This window comes from Dermacentor silvarum, chromosome 10, assembly GCF_013339745.2.
Source record: "Dermacentor silvarum isolate Dsil-2018 chromosome 10, BIME_Dsil_1.4, whole genome shotgun sequence".
Taxonomy (NCBI): Eukaryota; Metazoa; Arthropoda; class Arachnida; order Ixodida; family Ixodidae; genus Dermacentor; species Dermacentor silvarum.
Genome location: NC_051163.1, coordinates 144,446,460 through 144,468,248, shown reverse-complemented (window position 1 = coordinate 144,468,248; position 21,789 = coordinate 144,446,460). Strand labels below are relative to the sequence as shown.

Below are 21,789 nucleotides of genomic sequence, written 5' to 3'. Positions count from 1 at the left end.
TTATGCACGAAAGCATGGGTAGCAGAGGTGAGTGTGGGAGAAATGTACGGAGACCTTGCTTCTTGCGAACGTGTAGGCACGGGGCATATCTGGCTGAAGAAAGCTTGCAGTTCGGCAACGTAGTCGGCAGGTGATGGCATAGGTGTTTTGCTGGTGGCGAGAAAGAAATCACATGGAAGGCGTAGGTGAGTGCCGTAGACTATCTCAGCACACGAACAGCCTAGGTCGTTCTTGAGTGCGGCTCTGATGCCAAGTAAGACGAGAGGCAAATGTAGAACTCACGTCTACGGCAATTTATGCGCCATAAGGGAGACATTGAGATGCCGGTGAAAACATTCAACAATTCCATTGGACTGCGGGTGGTAAGCAGTCGTGCGAAAAAGTGTCGTTCCAAGTAGTTTGAGTAGCTCGTTGAAGAGTAATGAGTCAAACTGCCAACCGCGATCGGTGACTATTGTGGATGGGCAGCCGAACCTTGCAATCCATGTAGACACAAAAGCTGCTGCAACAGTGGGTGCTGAGATGTCAGATATAGGTGTAGCTTCTGGCCACCGTGTATACCAGTCGATGCACGTCAGTATGAAGCAGTAACCTTTCGAAGGTGCGAGAGGGCCGACGCGGTCCAGGTGTACGGTGTCAAAACGAGCATCAGGTGGAAGAAAAGACTTGGCAGGCCGAATGGGATGACGCTGGATCTTAGAGCATTGACACAACAAACAGCAGCGAACCCAGTCGTGAACTTGCGTGTTTAGCCGAGGCCAAACGAAACGACTGGAAAGAATCGTCTCTGTCACGCGTATGCCAGGATGCGACAGGTTGCGCACGGCTTCGAGTAGATGTCTGCGAAAGTATGCCGGAATGTATTGTGTAAGTGTGTCAGTAGAAGTGTCGCAGACGACAGACGTACCATCTGGAGTCACAACGATGTCCTCCAATTTCAGGGACAGTGACGAATTCCGGAGTGTACAAAGTTTGGTGTCGTCACGCTGTTGACTGGTGAGTAAGTCGACAATCGATGATGAACGGCTCCGACGTCAACATGGAAACGGCATTGACACGACTCAGAACGTTGGCTGGAACGTTGTCGGTGCCCTTGATGTGGCAGAACGTTGTTGTAAACTCTGAGATGTAGGAAAGGTGTCGACTCTCGCGGGGCGAGTAACAGAACGCCGAATGGTTCATTGCGTGCACAAGAGGCTTGTGGTCTGTCAAGACAGTAAATGCACAGCCTTCTAGGAAATGACGAAAATGTCTGATAGCCAGGTAAACTGCGAGTAATTCACGGCCGAACACGCTGTAGCGGGACTGCGCATGCTTCAGTGTCTTGGAGAAAAAGGCGAGTGGAGCCACGCATTGTCGATGAATTGCTGCAGAACGGCACCAACGGCGGTGTTTGAAGCGTCGGTCATGATGGCAGTGGGCGCGTCTGGCTTTGGGTGTCTAAGCAGCGTGGCGTCGGCGAGGGCAGACTTGACTCTTGTGAAAGTGTCGGTGGCCTCTTCAGTCCACTGAAGCGCTTGTTTACGGTTGTTGACCTGCAGAGTGTCTAACGGAGCCATAAGTCGTGCGCAATCGAGAATGAATCGGCGGTAGAAATTTACAAGTCCGAGAAATTGGCGAAGCTTGGCAAGTGTGGTCGGTCGGGGAAGGTCTTCGATGATGCAAATCTTGGACGGCAGTGGTCGAATGCCGTTAGTGTTGACGATATGACCGAGGAACTCGAGTTCCGGTTGACCAAATTCGCTCTTGGCGGCATTGATGAATATTCCTTTACTAGCAAGGCATGAAAACAACTACCGCAAGTGGTGAAGATGTTCTTCTGCGGAAGAGCTTGTGACGAGTAGGTCGTCAATGTATGCAAAAACGAAAGGCAGGCCTCGGGTGACGGAATCGATGAAACGCGGAAAGGATTGGCCCGTGCTCTGTAAGCCGAAAGGCATGCGGAGAAATTCAAGAAGACCGAAGGGTGTGGTGCTGGCGGTCATGGGAATGTCTTCTTCAGCGAACTATAGTTGATGATAGGTGTGAACGAGATCGATCTTAGAAAAGATTGTCGCACCGTGCAACGCTACCGTGAAGTCCTGAATGTTCGGGAGAGCGTAGCAATCAGGAACTGTAACGTTGTTTAGTGCCCGGTAATCGCCGCACGGGTGCCAGTCTCCCGTCTTCTTAGGCACCATGTGTAGTGGTGATGGCCAATTACTGGAGGAAGGGCGGATGATGCCAAGTTGCAGCATGTGTTCGAACTCAGTGCGAGTGATCTTGAGTTTCTCTGGGGACAAACGCCAGGGTCGGATCCAAAGATACTCTGTAGATCGAAAGGGTACTCTGGTCATATGCCAAACCTCGACCGCTTCTTCCTTGAAAGGAACAGCAGGACTTTTGTCAAACCACAGAAATGTGAACAGGTCACGGCCCTCTTTTCGTATCTCCACTTGCAGGAACACCTTCTCTATGTCTGCTGTCATGGGCACTAGGTACCATCTGAAGCGAAGGAGAACCTGCAGTAAGTCCGGGTTTAGGTTCGGGCTAGTTTCGAGACAACTGTTGAGAGATCTCTCTCCTTTCACGTGAGAGGATGCATCAAAAGCCACGCGTAGCTTGGTTGTGGGTCCTGACGAATAACCTCCCTGTGTGGCATGTAGTACGCAGGGCCATCTATCGATTCCTTGTCAAGTACAACTTCAGCATGTCCGGAAACAATGTACTGCCGAATCGCCGTATCGTATCGCTGTCTTGTCTTGTAGTAGCTCAATATCCGGTTCTTTACAAGGCACTGCTACTTGGTACCGCTTTCCAATCTTTGCAATTTTGCGTTGGAGAACAGCCAACGTGTCTGCGTGCCCATGAGTTGCTTCTTTTGGCGCAATTGCCCATCCAACGTCCAAAAGGACTCCAGTGTGCTTTGGTCTGATCCTTTAACTTCTCCAGCTTGCACTCGGAGGACGCAGACCATCACTTCGGATGTTCCGTTTATGAAGCTCGTTTTCATGGCAGGAGCTCGTAGCGTCCAGCCAAGAGTTGTCTTGACCGCGACCAATCCTTGCACTTCCGTGCTGCGTATGATGTCGCCGCTCAAGATGTTTCAGAGTTGATCAGATCCTATGAGCAGACTAATGCCTTTCTCACCACATCCTCGAGGCACAGTTCGATCGTTCGCCAGGCGGTAACTTTGCTCGCGTAATTTTGCTGTGAAGGAACATTCCATAGCCGTGGCAGGGATGTCGTAGCAAATTACTGGCATGGCTATCGCTTCAATGATGTGCTTGGTGTCATCAAATTGACTACACAGACAAACTTCAACGACATTGCAATTTCTGCCACGAGAAGGAGCGTCTGACACAAACGTGTTCACCGCTAGGCATGTCTCTCTAATGATTTTTAGTCCCAACCACGCCACCAGGTCCTCCTTAATGAACCTGTGTTGACTGCCTCCGTCTAAGATGCCTCTGATATAAGACGTCTCATTGGGACCGACGATCCAAAAACGAAAAGTCTAAATTAATGGCATCGTCAAGTTGACAGCTTGTAACGGCAGTCGACCGCGGACTCTCTGCCTTCATTGGCTTGGTAGCATCAGATACGACGTTATGTGACTTCTCGGCTGTTGTCGCTAGAAAAACTGGGTTCAACATTGTTGAAGCATGCCTGCTTTTGCATGCCGCCCACACCAACTTCCGCCGGCACTAGTTTGCGCTGTGGCCCTTTATAGTACATCGGTAGCACCGCATAGCTTGAGCCAGCCAGTTCTTTTCCTCTGATATGGTCAAGGTAGCGCTGCATGCCTCGGTTGCACGACTTGTAGATTTGCAAAAGAAACAATCGTTGCGGATTTGTTTCGATTCTACCGATGCATGCAGGAATGATGACGATGGCACATGCTTTCTGTGGGACCTGCCGCCTATGAAGGAGGATGCCGATGGAGCACACTGCTCTCTTGTTTCGAGCTTGTGGGGATGCACGACTCTCACGCGTCCCCTGATGTTGTTTTCCCCGCATGCCTCCTGTAGTCCGGCTTCTCCGCGTGGCTAAGCCCGGCAGCGGTCGTGGTGGTTGCGGTGCATTGCGGGAGATGGCGCGAGTGTCGCGATGCTAGCGCCGCCGAACGGCGGGGTGACTTGGGAGAGCAAGGTCGAGGGCGCTTCCTCTTGGGCTTGGGATCGGCGGCTAACACGCACGAGCGCTTTGCGCGTGCGCCGGCCCGCTTCGCGCGACCGTCGCGCGAGGCTAAGAGCAGGACACCGGTATGGACGAACAAGGATCGTTCGAGCACGCCACCGTTCGCGTGACTGTACACGTGAACGACTAGGTGATGGTGTCATAGCATGGGGCAAACGTATTCGCTCGCTATCGGGTCGCGGGGAGTCGGACTTCCTTGATTTGTCGTACACCCGTGCGAATGTTCTATTTGTTGTAAATCGGCTAGTGTGCATTAGTGTATGAAAGGTGCAATAAATGCCCTTTTGATTGTTTGCACTACTGTGTTGTCGTTCCTTTGTCCCAAGATGTGTGAGACCCCACAAGCTCTATCTGTGTATATCGCAAGAGCTGCTCGAGTTTCTTGCAAGACGTTGTGGTTGCCTCCCTTGAAGCAGAGGATGCCGTGCCTTGTGCGTCATCCTGGCTATGGCGGTGGTACGCCACGATGATTTCTTGTGGCAGAGATTGAAGCAGAACGTCGCAGAGCATCGCTGCAAAATTGCTTGTTGGAACTTCTAGGACGTTGATGCAGCGGACATTCAGCTGGACTCTGTCGTACAGCCTGCCCAACTCCCTCGTAGCCGATGGAGACGTCACGGGCTGCAGTTCGCGGAGCGCTCTGAAGTGATGCTGTACAATCCGGCTCCTGTCCCCGAACCTCCGCTTTAGCAGATCGATGGCACTGTCATAAGACGCTTCAGTTGTTGGTAGTCCGGCAATGGCAGCTGCTGCTTCCCCTACCAGGTAGTTGTGGAGGTAGTAGAATTTATCAGTCATGCGCAGAGCTGTATTTGCATGGACAGCGCCATTGCATTGCTCCCAAAACGACGTCCATTGACTCACGTCCCCATGGAAAGGCTTGATGGTCAGCGTTGGGAGACGAGGTCCGAAGCTCTGCGACACAACTGTCGTTGGGGCAGGTGGCGTATTGAGCGTCGTCGAGGGAGCAGTCTGCACCGTGCTGCCAATGGATCTTCGAGCCGGCCCGGAGGCGTGTCAGGGTCTCAAGCGTCTGGTCATCATAATGCGCTGCAGACTCGTACTCTCTTTCAAGATCCTCGACAGGAATCACGTCCTCAAGCTCGGCATTGATCTTCCGAAGCTCGTCACGACTGGCGACGAGCTTGTCTATAACCTTGATGAATGCCGTGCGGTCGTTGCAGCCGCTCTCCAGCAGCGTTGTCGCCTCATTAATGATTTTCGTTGATTGGGTTCGTCTAGCAGAGCATTTAGTTTTCAGGTGGTCCATGTTTTGTTAGGTTTGTGGCTTACTTGCTCGTAAGGTAGCTGGTTCCGAGTGGTGCTTCCCTGGGTGCGGTTCCGAAGGATCAGATTGCTCCGGCTGCAGTTTCTAGAAGACACTCGTCGGTGCCGGGGCTTGTTATCCACGTCGTTGGGATCCACTCGTTGTCCGTGGGTTTTGGCTCCATATGTTGCGGAACGCCGGCCACTCGGCCGCGTCGCCAGAAAAGACGAAACCGTGATACACTCAACAACACCTTTAATGGCGAGAGACAAACACAAAAAGTATCATGATGATGATAACAGTGCACGCACTTCTTGGCGCCAGGCGTGGAGGCAGCAGCCCACGATTCATTCTTTTTCTTCGTCGTCTGCTAATCTCCGACAAAAATGATGGAGTGTGTTCTATGAGAACCTGAAGATATCTACCCAGCTTCGGTTTAGGCTCCTCTGGCCTCCTTGAAGCCCTTGAAGCAGGGGGAAAGTAAACATATCCGCATTAGAGATTAGTAAGAGGCGATTGGACGTTTCGTGGCATAAAAGTATGGAGACTACAAACAACGGAGGCGTACAAGAACAAAGTTCCCAGTAGTGGTTCAGAAAGTTTGACGCTGGGATTTCTCTGTGTGTGTGTGTGTGTGTGCGTGCATGTGTGCTTTGATGATAGGTAGGGCATTAGGCAAAACAATAATAACAACAGCTTGGTGGTGCAACCCACCACCTTGTTTCAAAGGGAACACTCATACCATCCATCCATGCATCCTGCCGTACATCCCTCCGGTAACCCAGTAAACCGAAAATTGTAAGAAGTTTTCAGCCACACTAAAACTCTCTAGTGGCAAGATTATACTCCGTAATAGACTTCTTCTCAACTAAGCATTACATCGTAGAAGGCCATAGCACAGAACCGACAAAGATGAAAACAGGAGAGGCACACAAACACAGACACAGCGCTGTTTTTTGAATGCCTCTCGTGTCTTCTTTGGTTCCACGCTGTAGCCTTCTACGATGTTCAACCAACAAGCCCAACAGGTTACTCTCTTAAGCATTACAATGGCGCTGCAATGCACAGGTTTTCCATCAAACTAGCAGATGATACAGGAAAATTAATAGATGGTACGGTAGATGGTGCACTAGCGTGCATCACAGGTCTGCGCGCTCACGTTATCATTGCTGCTTCCAAGCATGCCTCATATGTCACGGGGCAGTTTCAATTTCAGAGAGCACGAAGTGCTCTCTGAAATTGAAACTGCAACTGGTCATAACATACGAGCATATAACAATTGTCGCACATTGGTGCAAACGAGTTTCTTCACCATGATCACTGGGTCAATAGCTGCTGATGAAGCCCCCAAGAAATCTGTGTCAATACTCCTTTGAGGCACTGAGTTCCTCCCATGGGTGGGCCCCGTTCATACAGTTGCGGGCCAGGTCTAGACATTCGGCCTGTGCAGTGCTCTAGAGATATATGTGCTATTCTCCTGGTCTGCGTGCCACTGAAATGACCACATTGTGTTCGCTATATTTGATGGTGTCCATCAAATTTGGAAGGTAGTCTGGCAACAGATTTCTTCAACACCAGTGCAGTCGTTACCACATTGTGGTGCTTACCTCGAACAGGGCGAGCACCCAGAGTTCGTCGCTGACCTTCTGACGAAGCTGCTCCATGCTGTTGCGCACAGAGTTGATGTACTGCTGGCCCACTTCCTTGCCTGAACTGGACATGCCCTGCCGGTACTGCACCAGTGGGACAGAGAGAGAGAGAGAGAGAGTAGATTTTAATGAAGAGAAGGGAGGAGAGGTCGGCCTGGAGAGCGTGTCTCTAGCCTGCTACTCCTCACTGGGGTAAGGGGAAGTGGGAGATACAGAGAGAGGTAGGTGACAGGTGATTATGATATCGTACAATGAGCTACTATTTACACACGTTGTCCAATACGCGGTTGTGCACGTTTCACACACTACACGCAGGAGTAGTGTTGTCCACACAGAATGTCATCCCACAAACACATATCGCGCACTGCACACTGCACAGTTCCTAGAGACAACCGTCTAAGCCCGTCTCACACATAAAGTTCAAAAGTGATCGTATGGTGCGCTGGGCATGATCCCAGTGGGACAGAATGCGCTTCAAAGGTGCTGGAATGCACAAAAATGCACCAGATACACTGGATTCACATTTCCACCATACCCAGTTCCTGTTGAAGCGGTACTGATGATAGCCTAGTTACAAGGAGTGCCCTTCAAAAAAACCATGAGGGCACACACAGTGCTTCGTGCATGTCTGTGTCCACGTTTTTCCTACAGTGTAATCTTGTTAATTCCAACATCCGGCTGTTTCTACTGATGCCGTGGTCCTGTCAAAACTAAAGTGCATTTCAAGCGCAAGAACACCCGGTAATCAGAACAAATGAATGTTTGAAATGGTTATTGTGAACACACCATACCGTCGAACATGCTCTCAGAAGTGCACCAACTCCTGAGACGGCACCTTCAACCCAGAAGTGCGGCTGCATGCCAGCTGCTTCTCCCGCGTCCCATTACAAGTACTGTATTTGCGTGCCTATAACTTGCAATAAACATTAAAAAAATTTAACAGTAATGCCAAAGTGCGGCTTTGCCTCAATGTGCCGCTTCACAGCAGTAAATTTCTGCCTAGATATGTGGCTTCACGGCAGCATGCACCGTGCTGCCGCCTTCCGTAACTCACCACTCGTGTGTAAGCTAAGTGCACATGCGTTGCCCAATGCAGCGCTGCACATAAGTCCCCCATTCGGTGAGCTCCTTTTCATTTGAAGCTCATTTAATTTGAATAAATTTTCGGGCCCCTTTGAGTGTATTTTATATATGTCACAGGGGAAAATAGAAATTTATTAAATGGTACGACGTCCCTCAACAACACACCTGGGGTTATTCGACATACCTGACAGCGTCACTCCGAAGTGGGCGCTGGTGGGCAAAAAACGTTCCTCTCTGCGTAAGGGCGCTGCTTGTATATTGCTACTTTTTGAAGTGACAGCATCTACTAACTGTGCTTAGGAAGTAAAATCGTCCCTGCAAAACAACATAGCGTTGTTGCCGAGTGCACGGTTCCTTTAAGTCAGCATGTAGTGATTTCATAACAGTGTGCCTCTTCCACAGATCAAACAGCCACAAAAATTTATTACTCTTTGAAAGTGTACATTTTATCACAGATGATTCACATTTTCCTGGTGCCGATATGATAATTCGCTTAAATGATTGGTCTTCGGACAAAAAATTTGTACTACATTGTCGTGAAGGTACCCACTTGCGCCCTATTTACACTGTAGCTTTAAACGATACACAAGGTGAACTTTGCCTACAACTGTCACCATACCCATCACGGCGGCTCAGTGGCACCGTACCAAGTGGCGGCGCCTAAATTTACATGAGAGAGGAATGCAGAAACACTTGTTACCCTGCTTTAGGAGTACGGTAAGATATGCCAGGTCGTCAGAACTAATCTGGGGCCTTTCCTTACAGTGTCCTCCATAAGCCGCTCTGCAGCTTAGGTATGTTAAATGCCATAGTTTAATTTTAATTACTATTTAGTGTCATGTGAATGTACAAAGCAAATTGATTTGGGAAGTTAATGTAAAAAACAAACGGGATGAAGAAAGAGACAACACGAAGCGGTATACACCGAGACAACACCACTTCGTGTTGTCTCTTTCTTTGTCGCCTTTTAATTTCCTTCCTTCCATTCTTGTAAATCTCCATTCTCCTTTTTTGTTTCCATTGTTTGCATCCAATTCACTGTCCCTATTTCTCTCTTTCTGATGACTGTCTATTTACAGTTTCGATTATCCTGTACTTGGTTGCCAACTTCCTTGACCTCTTCCTCCATTCTGTGTCCACGCTTTTCAGGTACTTTCATCCATGTTCCCGAGTCTTTCTTCAAAAATAATTTTGTTCTTCAAAAGAGGCCATGTCACCCTGTGCTGCACTCGTTTGTGGTTTTAGCGTGGGCTCCCAAAGCCAACCGATCTTTTGCCAACTTCCAACCCCGACAAGATATCCGATTTTAAGCAAAGAATGGAATTCGCAAACGGTAGCGCTGGCGCGGTTACTCATTTCTGGATTTCACGCACTACCTCATATTTGTTGTGGCCCCAAAATGCTCTATTACTGTTGCATTCTGCTTCCCCTTTATTTTCATGTTATCTTGGTGGGTGCTTCAGTAAGCCGTTCATTCATTTACGTATACGCCAAGATATTTATATTACTTGACCATCGGTATGACTTGCTGATCAAGTGACACCATGTAATTACTCGTCTCTTCATTATAGATTGTAATTCCTGATTTCTTTGTGCTAAAGTTAAGGCCTAGATTTGTTGCTGCGTTGCCACACATATTCGCAAGTATCTGTAAATCTCTCACCCTGTCAGCAAGTAGCACTATGTCCTCTGCATACATCAGTCCAAGGGACCTTCTGTTGCACCATTTGTCCATTACGCATGTAGGTTAAATCAAAACCTAATTCACTGTTTTCCAGTCGTCTTTCTATGCCCTTAACATAAAGCGTGAAGAACAATGGAGGCAGAGGACATCCTTGCTTCAGTCCTTGGTGAACTTCCACCAATTCATTACCTTTTTGACCTCCCCATACAACTTGTGCTCGGTTGTCTCTATACATCTCCCTTGGCAGCTCCATGAAATCGTCATCTATGCCTTCGTGCTTGAGAATACCCCATAACAATTCCCTGTCTACGTTGTCATAGGCTCCTTTAATATCTCTAAATTATATCCATAAAGAAGGTCTACTGTGAGCATGCACCGAGTTATTATTATCCTCTAAGCCTGGCCATTCCCCCCAGTACATCTCCACCCATCCTAATTTTCTGGCATGCATTGTTGGCAGCAGCAGTTGCAGCCGCATGCACTTCTTTCCACCTGTACAAGTTTCCATCTTTGAAATAGTGGGATGGACCGTAGCTGGTGCTGCCACATTCCTGTTCACGCACATTTATTTCTTGTATTCCCACGCTGCTAAACTTTGCTCGCGTTTTGTTCTCTCCTTTTATCTCCCACTCTGGTGGAAATGGCAGGCAAGCAAGAGCTTTCTTTCCAACTTGTTTGAGGAACTTAAACGCGAGTTAAAGAATGAATTTAAAGAACTGCCTTGAAAGGATCCATGGAATTTGCGAACTACGAGGAAATGTAAACATCTGTCAGTCAGCTGGAAAATGAAAACTCTCATCTGGAGAATACAGCATCTGGAAAATGCCCTGTTCGCAAAACTCAAGGATCACGAAGTAAGACTCTCGCAAAATGAACCGGGCGTTTCAACGTAGAAATCAAACCCTTCAAGTCGAATGAAAATGCTCTGGAAATACCTTGGTGGGGATGCCCTAAGAAGCCAACAAACATTGACACCAAGGACAACATAGGGGAAATTACTTGTACTTACTAATTGAATTAAAGAAATGATAAATTAATGGAAATGAAAACGGATGAAAAAACAACTGGTGCTGGCTAACACTCCCAGGGTTAATTCTAGCTGTGGAACACAAATACCCCAGAAAGTGGATGGGAAAACGGCTCCGCGGTAGCTCAATGGTGAGAGCATCACACGCGTAATGCAAAGACGTGGGTTCGTTCCCCACCTGCGGACAGTTGTTTTTTCATCCGTTTTCATTTCCATTAATTTATCATTTCTTTAATTCAATTAGTAAGTACAAGTAATTTCCCCTATGTTGTCCTTGGTGTCATTGTTTGTTGGCTTCTTATGATATGATAATAAAAATCAGGCGAGAAAAAAAAAGGCAAGAAAGGAAGAAAAAGGGGACGCAGGCGATGATGAGCGGGCATTGCTGACGTGGTCGACAAGCAGTTGCATCTCCAGCTGTGCTCTGGAGACGAGAGGCAGCAGCACGTTCGCGAGTTGGCCAGCGACAACTCGAGCTCCTGAGCCCCGACTGCGTCGCCGTGGCTGTGTTCCCCGGTCCAGCCCCAAGCTGCCCTTTGCCACGAAGGCAATCGCCATGTCACCCGCACAACGGCCGACTGGCCCAGACCGCGTCCTGTGCCACGCGGGTCTCTGCGGAAGAACACAACCTCATCGCTCTCGACGGAGGTCGACGCCCACTCTGCATCGGAACCACGCAGGCCAACGTCCTTTGCCACGCTGGGCCGGAGTACGACACGACTGGTGACGGTCAGAACGTTCGTTTGTTCGTGACTTCGCGTTGGTTAGTTGAGCCAAGGAACCATATGTAGTTGAGGGCTTGTTTGTTTTTATATGTATAGCTAGTTTTTCGAGTGTTTGTGTATGTATATTGTTTATAGTGTGTCAGTGTAGTTTGCTGTTTGTTTTTCTTCAATAACATCTTTTTTCTGTTTGAGATAAATGTTCTACGTATTGGCTTTCTGCCTCTGTCCGTTTCTGGAGCACTGAAATTTGTGCAATCTAGAGATGAAGCCTTGCCTAGAGAGTTTAAGAAAAATAGAAAGAGTTTAACAAATAAGCTTAGGGATGACAAAGACGCTTATTTTTTAGGAATATTTAGCGAACCAACAAAGTGATGTGCTTTGGCGCAAATTGAATGCATTATTACAGCCTAACTCCAACTCGGCTATTCCACATATTTTGTATCATGATGGGCAGCAACTTTCCAGAGATGCATACGTGTTTAATGAAGTCTTTACCCTAGCACCTGTGGGGATGCGTGACTCTCACGCGTCTCCTGTAATCCGGCTTCACCGCGTGGCTAAGTCCCGACGGCGGTCGTGGTGGTTGCGGCACATTGCGAGAGATGGCGCGAGTGTCGCGATGCTAACGCCACCGAACGGCGAGGTGACTTGTGAGAGCAAGGTCGAGGGCGCTTCCTCTTTGGCTTGGAATCGGCAACCAACACGCACGAACGCTTCGCGTGTGCGCCGGCCCGCTTCGCGCAAACGTCACGCGAGGTTAAGCAGGACGCCGGTATGGACGAACACGGATCGTTCGAGCACGCCACCGTTCGCGTGACTGTACACGTGAACGACTAGGCGATGGTGTCACAGCATGGGGCGAACATATTCGCTCGCTATCGGGTCGCGGTGAGTCGGACTTCCTTGATTTGTCGCGCGCCCATGTGAATGTTCTATTGGTTGTAATTCGGCTAGTGTGCATTAGTGTATGAAAGGTGCAATAAATGCCCTTTTGATTGTTTGCACTACTGTGTTATCGTTCCTTTGTCCCAAGAGCATGTGTGAGACCCCACACACCCCACCAGGACGTCGATCACAACCTCAACAACTACGCTCAGTTTCTACCAGTAAACAGGAATGGTGCATCGCTTTTCCTGGCTCCCCTGAAGTTTTTTTCTTGTATCAAAGCTATTAGATGCCGACGGTATCCAGATTCGCCCTGTGAAGTATGTGCCTGATATTATTCTCGCCCATATTTACAACATAATATTGTCTACAGGTACCTTCCCAAGGATATGCAAATTGCTCGCATTGTTCCCGTCTTTAAGTACGGTGATAAAACTTCACTGAGTAATTATCGGCTATATCAATAACTCTAGTATTTTCTAAAGGTATTGAGAAAATAATGCATGTGCAATTACTATCATTTTTTAACCGTGACAACTTGCTTGAAGACTTCCAACATGGTTTTAGAAAGCACCATTCTATGGATACAGCCCTCCTGAGTCAAAAAGATATTACTATAGATGCATTCAGCCGTAAACATATGGCACTCGGCATATACATAGATTTCTCAAATTTAATTAATCATTCTATCTTTCTTAACAAATGAGAAAAGTACGGTGTGCCCCCCACTCACTCCTTATCTTTCCAACAGGTCACAGTTGGTAGATACTAGTAACGCGATATCTTCAAGGAAGTCAGTTATCACTGGTGTGCCACAAGGCAGCATTTTGGGGCCACTTTTATTTTTCATTTACATAAATGATATTATACACTGCACAGATAACGCTACATTTGTTTCGTATGTTGATGACACAACCACCTTTATTACAGGCAACTTGGAATCAGATACAGAAATAAAGGCTAACAAGACGCTGTCTGATTTAGAATGCTGGGCCGCGATGAACTGTTTAAAAATCAGCCCTATGAAGATGAAAGTAATTTTATACATGCCTAGAGGTAAAACGTTGACCACTAATATGTGTCTGAATTGTCAGCAATTAGAGCAGGTAGATTCTGTTAGTATCCTTGGAGTGCATTTTTCAAAGCACCTTACATGAAATGAGCATGTTGATTACCTCCAATCCAAATTGTCATCTGCCACTGGCGTCATTGCACGTATTTGACGCATTATCCCTACTAAGGTGAAGATAATGCTCATGCGCATCCTGGTGTGGGGCACAAGTGGTGCGAGAAACTTTCACAAGCTCTGCAAAAAAGAGCCCTTGTGCGTTACATAGCTGATGTTACTTACTCCACAGAACCTCTTTCTTCTAAATATCAAATTCTTCCTATGTTTTGTTTTTACAATTACAGGTTCATGTTTTGTTATAAAGGCTTCGTTAAATTTGGTATTGATGATGCAATTCACCTGGCAAGACTACACATCAACACAAGTGTTTGTCAGATTAGACATAAAGAGATATGGTTCGTACCCAACCTAGAACTTTCTATGACGAACAATCTTTGTCTTACACACTACCTTTGCTGCTAAACACATTAAACCTACAAGATTTTGGTCCTTCCTGCAACCAAAACATTATTATCAAATGTTTTGCCAGCTTATTTATTTGTAAGACTAGTATATGCCTTCCATTTTTTTTCCTGTTCTGGTTGACCGCTGCTGTTCACGTTGTTGATTAATTGTACTGCCATTTCTTCCTTGTGCGACTGTTTGCCGTTCTGTTATTTTCATTCTGTAATCCTCGTCACTCTCTAATGCTTGTCCACTTTGCAATTCTTATGTATGACAGGCTGTTATTCTGCTGTTTCGCCAACTTGTAAGGGGTCGGGACCTCGTCAAGCTGTTTTAGCTTTTAGTCTCGTCGTCCTCCTTTTCAAAGGAAATAAAAATATGGTTGATTGATTGATTCTATATCAACGATGTTACCGTAAGTGGCCCATACAAGCTCATCTTATCCCTCTCACCTTTGCCTGTATATATGAGATTCATAAATAAATTATATAAAAATAAATAAATGTGATGATGACAACTTAATGGCATCCCCTTTGAAATGGGGCGGTGACAAATAGTCATCTAGCCTGCGTGATTCAATCAGGTATGCTACACATGTTTTTTATCTAGCATTTTTGTATAAATTTCATTAATCTTTTTTTTCCCTCAATATCTGCCTTATACTTCCACCTATGACTAAGAGATCAAATCGAGTCATATCAATTTCTTCCCTGCTTTTCTTTCCCACCAATACTCTAAACGTCTCTTGTTTATCTTGACTGCTGACCGGTTGACCCTTCCATCCACTTTAAACCCAAGCGCTTCTGGAAGGTGTACATTATATATGGGTGAATCTCTTCGCATTCCATTAGGATGTGCTGACCGGATTTTTGCTGCTGCAAACACATGCTTCATCTAGCTCTGGTATGTCTTTGTCCTTAGGCAACCGGCTCGAGCCTCAAATTTTCCCTTCTAATTTTTTTCTTCTCATTCTTGTAAATCTCCATTGTCCTTTTTGTTTCCATTCTTTGCATCCAATTCACGGTGTCTATTTCTCTCACTTTCCTTCTGATGACTCCTGGTTGTCTATTTACAGTTTCGATTATCCTGTACTTGGTAGCCAGCTTCCTTGACCTCTTCCTCCCTTCTGTGTCCACGTTTTTCAGGTACAGATACTTGCGCACTTTAGCCGCCCATTTATTTTCATCCATGTTCCCGAGTCTTTCTTCAAGACTAATTTTGCTCTGTGCTTCTCTGACTTCAAAAGAGGCCCAACCCATGTCACCTTGCACTGCCTCATTTGTGGTTTTACCGAGGGCTCCCAAAGCCAACCGACCTGCTGATCTTCCAACCCCGACAAGATATCCGATAAATAATACGTTACAACTATTCAGAGGTGCCTGAACATCAGCTAAACTCAATGGTATGCCTCATTTCAGGCACACTTGCATTTAAGGGGCTGCCGCTCTGCATGTTCTTTGAACCACATAAAAGTTTGCATGCAGTACGACACAATATGTTCAAAGTGTTCAGCTAGAAAATCTGCCTCAACTTCAAGGCCTTGGGTAATTAATAACGGCCCCGGCCTTTTAATTTATTTACCCTGTTCCACACTTTCTTCTCATCAAAATAAGATACTGCAGATATACTTTTCCCAGCTCTCTCGCTTTGCACGTTGACGTGTTCTTTTACCCTGCGAGTTTATTTGCTTAAAATTAATCAAGTTTTTTGCGGTTGGACAGTCGTCAAGTTGTCCCAAGCCTTGTACTTCTTTTTTTTTTTTTTTCCGTGTGTTTTGACATTTGTTGTGCCACCACAGGATGCAACGTTTATTCGCCAGTCCGTTAGCCTGATGGATACATTTTGTGGCAGCCTCAATTATAAAGCCTGTTAAATACGCCACAGCATCGTCTATATTAAAAGAAGCAATATCATTTGGCTTATATAGGGTGTCCCAGGTTAAAGTAACCAAGGTTTTAAAAACAACAAAGTCTGCTAGTGGGCTGAAACAAACTCAGTACTGTTGAGGACCGCACGAACACAAGACCTAGTCCGCGGCATTTTTTTGCTTTTGCAAAGTCAATTTTTACAAACCAATTGCCTAACTTAAGAAATATTGGATTCATCAAGATACTGCCAAAATAAATGTTGTAGATCACATTTCAAAATTGCCAACTCAAGTGTTTGCAACTAAGTTTGCAATACCATTGATGCAGCTTCTTGTACTTATATATAAATACATATAAATACTCCCCAAATCGCACATTCTAAATGTGCGGAACACATCAAGAATAAGCATAATGATAAGCACACATAATTATAAGCAGTGTGGGCATGGGATGGCAGCAATGGCGCAGTTCTCTTGCTGAGACCATTCTTCTTTTGCATCCAGATTCTTCCACTAATCGGACCGTTTCGTGTTCATGCCTGGAACCCATCTGACGGCGCGTGGCGTGCACTACGCCCTACCTTGCTGAAAACCCGGCCTTTGCATCTAGCGGTGGTTTGCTGTTTTCTTCTTCGTCTATGCACGCCAGAAATGTCAGCGGAATCATCGCACCGCATCTTTCATCAAACCAACGGCATCGACGCATGCGTCACCCTGTGGTGCGCATATAAATAGGCCAACGATGATGACCCTTGTCAGTGGGCATGGAATAGCAGCAATGACGCAGTCCTTGCTGAAACCGTTCTTCTTTTACATCCAGATTCTTCCACTAATCGGACCGTTTCCTGTTCGTGCCTGGAACCCATCCGACGGAGCCTGTACTGCGCCCTACCTTGCTGAAAACCGGGCCTTTGCATCTAGCGGTGGTTTGCTGTTCCCTTCTTCGTCTTTGCACGCCAGAAATGTCAGCGGAATCATCGCACCGCATCTTTCATCAAACCAACGGCATCGACGCATGCGTCACCCTGTGGTGCGCATATAAATAGGCCAACGATGATGACCCTCATCAGTGGGCATGGGATAGCAGCAATGACGCAGTCCTTGCTGAGACCGTTCTTCTTTTACATCCAGATTCTTCCACTAATCGGACCGTTTCCTGTTCGTGCCTGGAACCCATCCGACGGAGCCTGTACTGCGCCCTACCTTGCTGAAAACCGGGCCTTTGCATCTAGCGGTGGTTTGCTGTTCCCTTCTTCGTCTTTGCACGCCAGAAATGTCAGCGGAATCATCGCACCGCATCTTTCATCAAACCAACGGCATCGACGCATGCGTCACCCTGTGGTGCCCTGTGGTGCGTTGGCCTATTTATATGCATAAATAGGCCAACGATGATGACCCTCATCGGTGGGCATGGGATAGCAGCAATGACGCAGTCCTTGCTGAGACCGTTCTTCTTTTACATCCAGATTCTTCCACTAATCGGACCGTTTCCTGTTCGTGCCTGGAACCCATCCGACGGAGCCTGTACTGCGCCCTACCTTGCTGAAAACCGGGCCTTTGCATCTAGCGGTGGTTTGCTGTTCCCTTCTTCGTCTTTGCACGCCAGAAATGTCAGCGGAATCATCGCACCGCATCTTTCATCAAACCAACGGCATCGACGCATGCGTCACCCAGTGGTGCGCATATAAATAGGCCAACGATGATGACCCTCATCAGTGGGCATGGGATAGCAGCAATGACGCAGTCCTTGCTGAGACCGTTCTTCTTTTACATCCAGATTCTTCCACTAATCGGGCCATTTCCTGTTAGTGCCTGGAACCCACCTGATGGCGCGTGCACTATGCCCTACCTAGCTGAAAACCCGGCCTTTGCATCTAGCGGTAATTTGCCGTTCGCTTCTTCGTCTGTGCACGCCAGAAATGTCAGCGGAATCATCGCACCGCATCTTTCATCAAACCAACGGCATCGACGCATGCGTCACCCTGTGGTGCGCATATAAATAGGCCAACGATGATCACCCTCATCAGTGGGCATGGGATAGCAGCAATGACGCAGTCCTTGCTGAAACCGTTCTTCTTTTACATCCAGATTCTTCCACTAATCGGGCCATTTCCTGTTAGTGCCTGGAACCCACCTGATGGCGCGTGCACTACGCCCTACCTTGCTGAAAACCGGGCCTTTGCATCTAGCGGTGGTTTGCTGTTCCCTTCTTCGTCTTTGCACGCCAGAAATGTCAGCGGAATCATCGCACCGCATCTTTCATCAAACCAACGGCATCGACGCATGCGTCACCCTGTGGTGCGCATATAAATAGGCCAACGATGATGACCCTCATCAGTGGGCATGGGATAGCAGCAATGACGCAGTCCTTGCTGAGACCGTTCTTCTTTTACATCCAGATTCTTCCACTAATCGGACCGTTTCCTGTTCGTGCCTGGAACCCATCCGACGGAGCCTGTACTGCGCCCTACCTTGCTGAAAACCGGGCCTTTGCATCTAGCGGTGGTTTGCTGTTCCCTTCTTCGTCTTTGCACGCCAGAAATGTCAGCGGAATCATCGCACCGCATCTTTCATCAAACCAACGGCATCGACGCATGCGTCACCCTGTGGTGCGCATATAAATAGGCCAACGATAATGACCCTCATCAGTGGGCATGGGATAGCAGCAATGACGCAGTCCTTGCTGAGACCGTTCTTCTTTTACATCCAGATTCTTCCACTAATCGGACCGTTTCCTGTTCGTGCCTGGAACCCATCCGACGGAGCCTGTACTGCGCCCTACCTTGCTGAAAACCGGGCCTTTGCATCTAGCGGTGGTTTGCTGTTCCCTTCTTCGTCTTTGCACGCCAGAAATGTCAGCGGAATCATCGCACCGCATCTTTCATCAAACCAACGGCATCGACGCATGCGTCACCCAGTGGTGCGCATATAAATAGGCCAACGATGATGACCCTCATCAGTGGGCATGGGATAGCAGCAATGACGCAGTCCTTGCTGAGACCGTTCTTCTTTTACATCCAGATTCTTCCACTAATCGGGCCATTTCCTGTTAGTGCCTGGAACCCACCTGATGGCGCGTGCACTATGCCCTACCTAGCTGAAAACCCGGCCTTTGCATCTAGCGGTGATTTGCCGTTCGCTTCTTCGTCTGTGCACGCCAGAAATGTCAGCGGAATCATCGCACCGCATCTTTCATCAAACCAACGGCATCGACGCATGCGTCACCCTGTGGTGCACATATAAATAGGCCAACGATGACGACCCTCGTCAGTGGGCATGGGATAGCAGCAATGACGCAGTCCTTGCTGAGATCGTTCTTCTTTTACATCCAGATTCTTCCACTAATCGGGCCATTTCCTGTTAGTGCCTGGAACCCACCTGATGGCGCGTGCACTATGCCCTACCTAGCTGAAAACCCGGCCTTTGCATCTAGCGGTGATTTGCCGTTCGCTTCTTCGTCTGTGCACGCCAGAAATGTCAGCGGAATCATCGCACCGCATCTTTCATCGAACCAACGGCATCGACGCATGCGTCACCCTGTGGTGCACATATAAATAGGCCAACGATGACGACCCTCGTCAGTGGGCATGGGATAGCAGCAATGACGCAGTCCTTGCTGAGACCGTTCTTCTTTTACATCCAGATTCTTCCACTAATCGGGCCATTTCCTGTTAGTGCCTGGAACCCATCCGACGGAGCCTGTACTGTGCCCTACCTTGCTGACAACCCGGCCTTTGCATCAAGCGGTGGTTTGCTGTTCCCTCTTTCGTCTGTGCACGACGGAAATGTCAGCGGAATCATCGCACCGGATCCTTTCATCAAACCAACGGCATCGACGCATGCGTCACCCTGTGGTGCGCATATAAATAGGCCAACGATGACGACCCTCGTCAGTGGGCATGGGATAGCAGCAATGGCGCAGTCCTTGCTGAGACCGTTTTTCTTTTACATCCAGGTTGGTAACTCGACTTCCCTTCACTGTAAGCGCTCTAGCAATTGCGCTTTGCTGCTCGTCCCATGCCTCGACATTTTGTGGTGTTTACTCACCGACTGCGTACATGTTACAAAGTTGCTTGTGATGTCCGCAGACGTTGAGCTTAACCCTGGCCCTGATCCCAGTTGTAGCACTAACCTGGTTCGCGAGGCCATTAACTCTCTTACTACTAAAATGGTTGTGCATGACGCTGAGCTAATCTCAACTCTTAATGAAGTGAAAGCCAACCAAAAATTACTTAAGGAGCATGTCGAAAGCACGAATGCCAGATTAGCGTCCGTAGAAGAGACAGTTGCTGCACTTGAAACTCAGCAGGAACCTGCTCATATCCGAGGCTTCATTACCGAAACCATGAAAAGTGAGAAAGCATCGGTGCAATCTCGTCTGGACGGTTTCGAGGACAGGTCAAGGAGAGACAACTTGATTTTCTATGGTATCCCCAGTAGTACCTCTGAAACTTGGACGGAAACAGCAAAAAAGTTCGTTCAAATCTTGTGCAATTTTTCGCACTGCAATTACTCGAAGAGGGAATTGAGCGTGCGCATCGCTTAGGTGCCTTTGTAAATAACAAATGTAAACCAGTGGTAGTGAAACTGGCATCATTTAAAGTAAAGGAAAACATATTAACACAAAAGAAGAAACTGAAGGGATCCGGGGTATACCCATTCAAGAAGACTTCTGTCGGGCAACTGGAATGACTAGGAATAAGTTAATTGCATTTGGGAAGTCCTATGGTCAATTGTATCATCTCAGGTACAACAAATTGTTCATCAACAAAACGTGCTACGTGTATTGCTCTCAAACCGATACTGTTTATGAGCTTCAACAGAACAGTATTGCTACTGCCAGCGGTAATATAGGCAACAGCACAATAAACTTCCCTGCCAATACCCCATCTCCTGTTTCGAGTTAGCATCGCGTGGCCATACAGAATAAGCATGCCAATGATTACTCTGTGCTGTTCACTAACATCCGCTCCATCATGAATAAACGTAATGCCCTGTCTGTGCCGATCGACACATGTAATGCAGATATTCTTGTTTTAATCCAGACCTGGCTTTCAGATAAAATTGAAAATCCTGAACTTTTCAAGTACAGTAAGGCTTACAATATTTATAGAAATGACCGAATAGGACGATGTGGCGGTGGGACCTTGATCACTGTTTCATCTGATATACACGTGCCTTCGCAGATTGAATTCTTGTGCTGTTGTATTCATATAAATACCAGAGACGTGGTATTTGCCGCTTGCTATCGACCACCCGATAGTACATCCACATTTTGCAATAAACTACAGTTAAACCTGCTTATAACGTACCTCCATATAACAAATTCCTGGATATAACGAAGTTTTTCTATTCCCCGCCGTTACTCCATAGAAGCACATGTATTTGAGACCTCTATGTACCGAAGTGGCAGTGGGAGACCCCCTCGAAATTAGAAATTTTCCCCGCTGACAACCTAGCAATCTCGCCCCAAATTTTGTCATTTTCGCGCGAGCAGCAACCGGAAGAACCTTCTCCCCGCGACGGAATGCGAAGCCGCGGCGTCACGCTTGGTGCGCTCGAATTCATGGCGACTGCGAAACGAGAGCGAGCACACGTGTGCGTGTGTGCAAGCGTGCAAGCGTGCGGGCCTGCATCCCTTGACCCAGTAATCTTGTCGCCGAGGACGTGACCTTTCCCCCTCCCTTCATTAAAACCTGGCCATACTGAAATGCCGATGGCGATATGGTAGCGCAAATTTAGGGTCTTACTCGAATTTAACGCGCACTTTTTTTTCTGATAAAATGGGTCCAACAATTGACTGCGCGTTAGAATCGGATACGACCCTAAATTAGCGCCACCATATTACCA

General features: G+C 47.5%; 1 protein-coding gene across 1 annotated transcript in view; it reads right to left on the bottom strand.

Moving 5' to 3' along the window:
* LOC119431026 (calcium-dependent secretion activator-like) overlaps positions 1-21,789 on the bottom strand; it is a 629,635-nt gene that overhangs the window by 47,606 nt on the left and 560,240 nt on the right. The window contains exon 27 of the mRNA XM_049657435.1: positions 7,054-7,179. Coding sequence (XP_049513392.1) covers positions 7,054-7,179 — 126 coding nt within the window. The remainder of the gene's footprint in view (positions 1-7,053; positions 7,180-21,789) is intronic.